Genomic DNA, 9254 nt, shown 5'->3' with positions numbered 1-9254 from the left:
TGACCCTCCTTATCTCTTCTGATTAGTTTTACTTTGAAGTCTGTTTTGTCAGATATTAGAATTGTAACCCCTGCTTGTTTCTTAGTCCCATTTGCTTGGAATATTCTTCTCCATCCTTTTACCTTAAGGTAGTGCCTGTCCTTGAAGGTGAGATGGGTTTCTTGCAGACAGCAAAGAGATAGATTTCATTTTTTAACCTATTCAGTTAGCCTGTGTCTTTTGACTGGGGAATTCAGTCCATTGATATTTAAGGTTATTATTGAAAGATGTGTGTTGGTTGCCGTCATGTTTGCTGTTTGTGTTCTTTAATTTTGTGTTTCCTTCATTATACCTTTATTTTCTTTCGTTTCCCCGGGGTATAGTAGTTTCTCTCTCCGCTCTCTGTGTTGCTTCATGTGTTCTTTGAAGGGCTGGTTTCGTGGACATGATTCTTTCAGGCTTTTTGTGTCATGGAAGAATTTTCTTCCCCCCTCAACTATAATAGACATTTTTGCTGGGTACAGTATTCTGGGCTGACATCTGTTGTCATGTAGAACTGGAAATACCTTGGTCCAGGCTCTTCTGGCCTTCATAGTTTGCATTGATAAGTCAGCTGTAATTCTGATGGGCTTTCCTTTTATGTGACTTGTCTTCTTTTGCTGTTTTCAGTATTCTTTGTTCTGTACATTTAGAGTTGTGTTTTTTGGGTTTTTGTTTGTTTGTTTTTTTGGTCTTTCTGAGACAGGGTCTCCCTGTAGCCCCAGCTGTCCTGGAACTCACTATATAGACCAGGCTGGCCTTGCACTCATGGAGATCCGCCTGCCTCTGCCTCCCTAGTGCTGGGATTAAAGGTGTGCACCACCACGCCCAGCTTGTTTTTTTTTTTTTTTTTTTTTTTGAGGTTAGGGAGATTTATTTTACAGCTGGGCTGTCCCTGAACTCGGGGAATGCATAGAGAGAGAAGCCATTTAGTGTTTTTACTGTGATGTCATGGGGACTTTTCTGATCCTATTTGGTGTTTTGTGTGCTTCCTGTATTTGTATGGGGATGTCTTTGCTTAATTTTGGGAAAGTCTTTTCTACAATCCTGTTTAAGATCTGGTCAACACCATTAACCTGAAATTCTCCTTCCTCTATTCCTGTGATCTGTAGATTTGGTCTTTTCATGGTGTCCCACATCTCTTGCATATTCCATTCCTGTGTTTTTTAAAAATTTTCCATACTCTTTGCTTGAGTGGTCCAATTCTTCAACTTTTTCCTCCATTGGTTGATACTCTGTTTTCTATTTCATTCATTCTAGCAGTGAGGCTTTCCCCTATTGTTTCAAGTTGGCTCACTGAGTTTTGCACTTCCTTCTTCATTTCTGCCTGAGTTGTCTTCAATGTTTCTATCTCTTCTTTTAGCTCTTTGTTTGTTCGTGTGTCCTTTAAATTTGTTGAATTCCTTGATCATGTTTATGATCTTTTAAATTTAGTGTCCTGGGTTATCTCTAGGGGGTTGTCCTTGTAGAACTCTTCTACAGGATTGGTGGAGTTTGGTGGGGACATGGTGTTATGGCTTTTCATTTTATTATTCTTTCGTTTTGATTTGGGCATGTGAATTTCTTTTGTTGTTTATGATTCTGATATGAGAATTAAGTTGAAGTATGCTTCTGTTTGTATTATCCAGGTGCCCAGATCCTTTCTTTATTGGTTATGTAAAGCTGGTTGGTACAGGGTTCAGGTTCTCTCAGGTTTAATTTGGAGGGAACTGATGGCTTCAGATCAGCTATTCAGGGGTACCCACAGAAGGCCAATTCAGGTTCCAGTCAGGTACACTCAGGCTTCCTTCACCACGTGGAGGCAGGATCTGGACGCTCTCAGGCTGTCTGCTAGGATCTCAGCCTTAGCCTACCAAAGCCGGATCTGCCATGGGGCCTCATCAATTCCCAGGTAGGGGGATGGGTATGGCGCAGATTAGGGGAAGCTCACTACCAGGAGGCGGCAGGATCCAGTGGCTCTCAGGCAGTTCCCTAGTTCTCAGCCCCTCTGTCAGAGAGAGGCCAGAACTTGGCACTTTCTGGTGGTCTGCTGAGATCAGAGCCGCCACCACTGGAAGGTTTCTAAATGGACACCTGGTTACCCCCACCTGGTTAACTGTGCAGGCCTGTAGGGACAGAAGGGACAGCCAGGGGTCCTGTAGCAAGGTCCTGTTAAAGAGCCCTGAGTTTGCCTGTCAGCACTGTGTCGGCATGCTGTACACCCCAACAACTGAAAGTAAAAGTCAGCAGGAGTCCTGAGGGTTTGTCTCCTCACTGTTGGCTCACAGCTTCCCTGTATGGGAGCCAGTTCCTTGTTCTCTGACAAAAGGAAACAGAGCTGGAATGCACATAAGTGATTCACTGACGTTAGGCATCTCCTGCTGCCCCTCAGCTCCTCCAGAGGTATTGAACTAAAAGGCAGTAGGATTCCTTCAAAGCCAAGAGGAGGTCCAGTTTGATGGTGCCTAATCTTGAATCTCCTTGTTCTACTTTGGTCCAGCCTGTGTGTTTGGATGCATGTGCACACAATATGCCGTTTCCACAAGAGCAGCCAGAGCTGGTCCAGGAAAAAGGCATGATGGCCTGGGGTTATTGCAAAGCCATAAACAAGAAGAGATGGGGTTGGGGTGATCACAGCCTCAGTAGAGGGAAGATGGAATACTGGTGTCACTTGTTTTCTCATCTTACCTTCACCTCATGATCCTTAGTCATAGCTGGGCTTCCTGGCTCGAGTTCTATTTCTAGCAAGGCTGTTCTGGAGCTGTTCATGAAGCTACCTCCTGAGGCTGTGCAGTAGCTCTATGTACCAGTCAATTCAGGAGGCTGCTAACTTAGGTATCTCCAATAGAAAAACCAAGCCTTGAACTTGATGTGTAGCTACGTGAACTCCTGATCCTCCTGCCTGTAACTCCCCAGTGCTGGGATTATAGGTGTGTACCACTATGCCCTTCTATTTTTTGGTGTGGAGACAGGGTCTCATTCTGTAGCTCAGACTGGCCTGGAACAGCCTAGACTAGCCTTGGACTCTCAGTGATCCTTCTGCCTCAGTCTTTGGAATATTGGCATTACAGACTTGAGTCATCATACCTTTTCATCTCCCTATCCCCTTTTTCCCCCTTTTTTGTGGTACTAATGATTGAACCTACAGGTTTGAGCATGCTGAGCAAGTGCTGTACTACTGAAGTACCCACCCCTCTCCAATTTTCTTTTTCTAGCTTACTGAGGCGATTAGCAGAAGGTTTTTAGGGGCTAGGGTTAGAGCTCAGGCCATTCCAATCCTGGTTTAACTCCCAATAATAAGACCCTGTTTGAGACAGGGTTTCATTATGTAGCCAACCCAGGCTTGAATTTGTTTCACCCCCAGAATAGTGTCTTGGTATGCAGCTCAGTTCTCTCTATAGGCCAACTTGTGTTGATTCTCTTGCCTCTGTCTCCTTAATACTAGGATGGCAGGTGTAAGCACATTAGGCCTTGAACTCTTGACCCTCCTACTTCAGCATCCTGAGTGTTTAATATTTTCAGGCATGTGTGTGGTATTAAGAGATTGAACCTACTAGTAAAACACTGTCACTGAGCCTGTATTAACACTATGAGTTTTTACATTTGTTTGAGACAGGGTCTCATCTGTAGCCCAGGCTGGCTTTGAACTTATGGCTATCCTGCCACATCTTCCCAAGTGTTGAGATTATATGTGTGATTCACCATCCCAGCTCAGCATTTGTGTGTATGTATATAATGTATATGTATCCTTTTAAAATGTTTCCAAATTTAAGGACTTTGTTCTCTACCCTGAGCTATGTCACCAATACATCACACCTCCTTTGTCCTTTCATCCATCACTGGACATATTTTTAGTTGTCTTGGCTGTTTTGAATACTGCCGTAAGCAAGTCTGTTTGAGATAATGATTTTAGTTACTTTGGATTTATTCCTAGAAGTAGGATTGCTGGACCATGTGGTGGTTGTTCATTTTTGTTTATAGTGTATACTGTGCATGTGTAGAGGCCGGAGGTTGGTGTTGGGAGTTTTTTGTGTGTTTGTTTGGTCTTTTTGAGACAGGGTCTCCCTGTAACCCCAGCTGTCCTGGAACTCACTATGTAGACAAGGTTGGCCTTGAACTTACAGAGATCTGCCTGCCTCTGCCTCCCAAGTGCTGGGATTAAAGGCTTGTGCCACCACACCCGGCTCCTTGTTGGGAGTCTTTAACTATTGTTTTCCATCTTATTGTTAGAGATAGGGTCTATCACAGAATAGCTAACCAATTGCCCTACTGGCCTGTGAGCTTTGGGGATCTGCTTGTCTGTGTACCCCCAGTGGCTAGGGTTACAGATGTGTTCAACTGTGTCCAGCTTTTACATGGGTGTCAGGGAAATCATGCTTGTACAGTTGGTACTTTACCCACTGAGTTGTTGCCTCAACTCAGTTTACTAATTTAAAAATGTAACATTTTTATTTGATTGTATGTCCGTGTACAAGTGGAGGGCAGACGACAACTCTCAGGAGTTGGTTCTCCTACTATATGGGTCCTGGGGATGAAACTCGGGTCATCAGACTTGGCAGCAGGCTACTGAGCCACCTGGCCATCTCAGCCCTTCCAACTCTTTGAAGCATAGGATGTGTGGGCTTCTTACTTGTTCCAATTATGTGAGATAGCCTCTCCTCTGACTTCCTTTGCTTTGGTGTCTGAATTTGCAGCATCGCCCTGAGCAACTGGTGGTTTGTAGCTCACCTAACAGACCTTTTGGATCACTGCAGGCTCCTTCAGTCACACAACCTCTAGTAAGTTGGCTGGATACACTGACCCTTTCTTAAGTCACCAGGCCTTAAAGGGAGGGTCAGGAGGAATGCATGGGAGACTGGGTTGCAGGAGCCTTGAAGCAGGCTTGAAGTCTTGGTGTTGTGTGATGTTTTTCCAGCTTTGGTTCAAACATGAGAGAATTCCTCCTGCTGGAGTACGCCTCAGGACTATTTGCTCACCACAGGTAGGAAGGGCCCACAGGTGATCGTCAGCTTGTGGGTGCCAGTAGAGCCTCACTATTCCTTGTCTGGTTTCCTGAGGGCTTCAGAAGGGTGGGGGAGGATGAGCCTCAGGTGGCAATGCCTTGGTCTCCAGACCCTCAACATCTGCTTTCCTTGGACCTTTGTAGCCTGTGGCAACTTGGGGTGGATTACTTTGACTACTGCCCAGAGCTGGGCCGAGTTTCCTTGGAGTTGCACATTGAGCGGATTCCTCTCAACACAGAGCAGAAAGCCCTGAAGGTGCTCCGGATTTGTGAGCAGCGGCAGATGACTGAACAAGGTGATAGGACCCTTTTCCCAGCCTGACCTCTAGGCATCCCTACACTGAGCAGTGCTGACACTGACAACCTCCTCACCAGTGACACTAAATATGCTCTACAGTGTATGCCAAGACCACTGTGAGGGAGGGACAGAGGAGGGAAAGGATCCCTTAGAACCTAGAGAAATCAAACACTGCTTTTTAGGAAGGACTCCCCTTTTCTCTCAAACTTTATGTGGTCAGGCCTGTGGTCAGTGCTAAGTGCCCTGTCCCCAGTGCTACAGGGATAGAGACAGATGTCCACAGCTTTACCCCTATCTCCATCCCCCTGCCATCGTCAAAGGAGAGGCACGTGCATATTTATGACCATCCCCAAAAGTCCCATGATGTTCAAGACCTGAAGGAAGGAAGATAAGTTTGGCTTCTGGACAGATAATGGGGGAACTGATATGTGGGGGTAAAGAAAAATCTTCTGGCCATTCAAAAGCATATCCATTCAGAAAGCTAATCTGTTGGGGTGGGTCATTTGTGTAACAGCGTGAAGACAGCAAGAATAAATCCAGAAGTTTCTGGTTCTGTACTCAGTTGTATTTTGAGCCCATGGAGAAGCTATAGGAAGGCCATGCCTATCCCTGCATGGCTCCTCATTAGATGGATATGGGTAAAAGCTGTTGCCTTCTTATCTTTTCCCCTGCAAAGTTCGCAGCATCTGTAAGATATTGGCTATGAAGGCTGTTCGCAACAATCGCCTGGGATCTGCCCTCTCTTGGAGCATCCGTGCCAAAGATGCTGCTTTTGCTACACTTGTATCTGACAGGTGGGTGCAGCTTTTAGGCTGATGGGGAAGCTGGAGGTTGAGGAGGTGCCAGTACTGGTGCTCTGATCTCTGGGCTTGGCCCTGCAGATTCCTCAGGGATTACTGTGAACGGGGCTGCTTTTCCGACTTGGATCTCATTGACAACCTGGGGCCAGCCATGATGCTCAGTGATCGACTGACTTTCCTGGGTGAGTCTCTATGCATCCTTTCCACTGGATTTGAGTGGACACGGGAAGTATCTTTCTAGATTTTTCTGAGTGTTTAGGCCAAACCACATTGAAACATATGTGCTAGACTTTTGCGTGTATGTAAGTGCACCATGCCATAAGCATGCAAAGCCCAGAGAGGCTAGGAGAGGACATTGAATGCCCTGAAACTGAGCCATCTCTCTAGCCCCCTTCCCAGTTTTTGATAACATGGTGGTTTTTTTTGGTCTTTTTAAGACAAGGTCTCTCTGTAGCCCCAGCTGGCCTGAAACTCACTATGTAGATCAGGCTGGCCTTGAACTCAAGAGATGCACCTGCCTCTGCCTCCTGAGTGTTGGGATTAAAGGCGTGTACCAACACACCCAGCTGATGTTTTATTTTCAAGTAATTCCAAACTTAGGAGAAAGTTACAGAACTGGTGTAAAGAATGAGCCCCTTCTACAGACAGACTTTTCATATTCATGTTATAGTTTACCTCATTTATCATTTTCTCATTACTTTTGGAGGAAAGAATTTGGCAGTAAATAAAGTAAGGGATGCTGTCTCTCTTTTGGTGTCTGTTTCGGTAGCAGTAGTCAGAATCCAGAGATCCATTGCTGATAACTATTCTACCAGTGGTCCCACTGATGTCCTTAACTGTGTAAGGATTGTACCTAGGGAAGTATACCACTGAGTTTTACTAATGGGCTCTTTTCTCTCCCCCTCTCCAGCATACCTCCTCCCCACTTTCTCTTTGAGACATGGTTTGCTATGTAGTCCAGGCTAGCTTCATTCCTGAGTGCTAGGCACTCTTAAGTGTGTGCCATATAATCTTTTAATTAAAAAAAAATATTTTTATGTGTATGAGTGTTATGCCTGCATGTAGGTAAGTGCACCCATGTCGTGCAATGCTGGAGGACAGAAGCAGCTGTCAGATTCCTTGGAACTGGAGTTATAGACAGTTATTAGCTGCCTGTTGGGTGCTGGGATTTGAACCCAGTCTTCTGCAAGAACAGTCAGTGTTCTTAACCACTGAGCCCATCTCTCCAGCCCCAACCATATACTCTTAACATTTTGAAGGCTTTGGCCAGCTCCCATGTAGTGTTCTTAATTTGTTTTTTTCCTAATCTTCCTAAAAATTAGATGTAGATGCTTTGGGGCAGAAGGCTGTGTGACTTTGATCGCTTGGCTGGTCAGACTACCAAATGGCTTTTCTGTGATTAGGGCTCCTCTGACCCCAACATCCTGGGAAGCAATGTTTTTCAGTTTTTTTGGTTGAGTTGGACGTCTCTTGTAGCCGAGTCTGGCTTGGAGTTCCTGATCCTCTGGACTCCATCTCTTGTGTCTATTATTACAGGCATGGCACTCTGGCTCTTTTATTATGTTAAAAACAACTGTGTGTGTGTGTGTGTGTGTGTACTTCCACACATAACACTGTGCCCATGTGGAGGCCAGAGGACAGCTTTGGAGGTGGTTCTCTCCACCTTTATGGAGGCTGAAGCCATTTTGCTGATCCTTATTTTTTGTGCTACAGGATCTCATGAGACTGGCTCTGGAACAGTTCTTCTAGGGTTCCCTTACTTTAAGGCCAGGGTGCTTTTTCAAAGCATCAGGTGGGGAGGAATGTTTAGGTGACCTTGTGCTCCCTTGTCATAGGAAAGTACCGTGAGTTCCACAGACTGTATGGGGAGAAGCGCTTTGCCGATGCTGCCAGTCTGCTGCTGTCCCTCATGACATCTCAGATTGCACCCCGCTCATTCTGGATGACTTTGCTCACAGATGCTCTGCCTCTTTTGGAACAGAAACAGGTAGTACTCCACGTCAAGCATGTTCTCTTCTCTCTGCCTTTTGTAGCTCCGCACAGCTTAGTTCTGTAGCCATTGCAGATGCTGATATACACCTCCTCCTAAGTACTATTTGCATGCATTCAGTATTCTCCAGCACTCAGACTTTAATACTATATCCATGTAAGAAAAACTGAAATGCTGTCCAACAATACTCAGCCTGCCCAGAGGGCTGGATATGATGCTAGGAGCCATACCATCTGCCTATGCCTATGCCTCCATATCCAAAGCATTCTTCCTAAGGGCATGAAAGCAAGGCCTTCTCTGAACTTGGACTCATGCCCAGACCAGCATAGGCTTTGGCTGGGGAGCAGCTGGGTAAAGCAGCCTTTCCCCCCTAGGTGATCTTTTCAGCAGAACAGACTTATGAGCTGATGCGCTGTCTGGAGGACTTGGCCTCCAAGAAGCCAGAGAGTGGACAGCCTGATGCCCAGCGACTCCAGGTCATCTGAAGTTAGGGGTCTTCTTCTGGGTGCATGTATTAAATGGGAAAAGATTCCTCTCTTGGGATTCCCCCACCTGTGTTCCTGAAACCTTGTGACACATCAGTTTTCCAGAGGAAACAGGGTGGTTGCAATTGTTGTTCTGTTGTCCATCACAGTCTGCCCTTTCTGTACTTGTCTCATGTGGGCCATTTGAATGTTAAATGTCCTTTACCTCTACAAGCACTGGAGAAGGACTGCTACCTGCTGGGCCTCACACTGCCTTTCTGCTTTTCAGGATGATATAGAGACCACCAAGGTAGAAATGCTGAGACTGGCTCTAGCTCGGAATCTCGCTCGGGCAATCATAAGAGAAGGCTCACTGGAAGGCTCCTGAGATAGCTGCAGTGTTAACTTTGTATGGCAATGTATATAAATTCTAGAAATAAATGTTCTTTTGCAAATACAAGACCAGTTATTAGTCCACGCAGCACGTTTTTAATCCATATCTACTTTGAACCTGTGGTGGTGAGAATGGACACGGTGTGTTCACAGGCTGGCCCTTCGTGTTCAAGCAATCCTTAAGCTCAACCTGTCGATCTCTTTGGTACAGAATGCGCTTCATCTCCTTAGAGGAGCCAGAGTATTGTAAGACTATTAACTGCAGTGTGCTCCCTCTAACTGGAAGTCTGTGAGAATGTCTGATGACTTG

General features: G+C 45.6%; 1 protein-coding gene across 1 annotated transcript in view; it reads left to right on the top strand.

Moving 5' to 3' along the window:
• Positions 1-9027, top strand: part of Nup85 (nucleoporin 85) — a 34994-nt gene extending 25967 nt beyond the window's left edge. The window contains exons 12-19 of the mRNA XM_008831426.3: positions 4692-4775; positions 4913-4978; positions 5144-5295; positions 5974-6091; positions 6179-6279; positions 7933-8084; positions 8462-8563; positions 8841-9027. Of these exons, the coding sequence (XP_008829648.1) occupies positions 4692-4775; positions 4913-4978; positions 5144-5295; positions 5974-6091; positions 6179-6279; positions 7933-8084; positions 8462-8563; positions 8841-8939 (874 nt within the window). The 3' untranslated portion in view covers positions 8940-9027. The remainder of the gene's footprint in view (positions 1-4691; positions 4776-4912; positions 4979-5143; positions 5296-5973; positions 6092-6178; positions 6280-7932; positions 8085-8461; positions 8564-8840) is intronic.
• Positions 9028-9254: the final 227 nt, after the last annotated feature.

Source organism: Nannospalax galili, unplaced genomic scaffold, assembly GCF_000622305.1.
Source record: "Nannospalax galili isolate Female #2095 unplaced genomic scaffold, S.galili_v1.0 scaffold634, whole genome shotgun sequence".
NCBI lineage: Eukaryota > Metazoa > Chordata > Mammalia > Rodentia > Spalacidae > Nannospalax > Nannospalax galili.
Note: the sequence above shows the minus strand (reverse complement) of the source record. Positions and strands in the feature narration are given on the sequence as shown.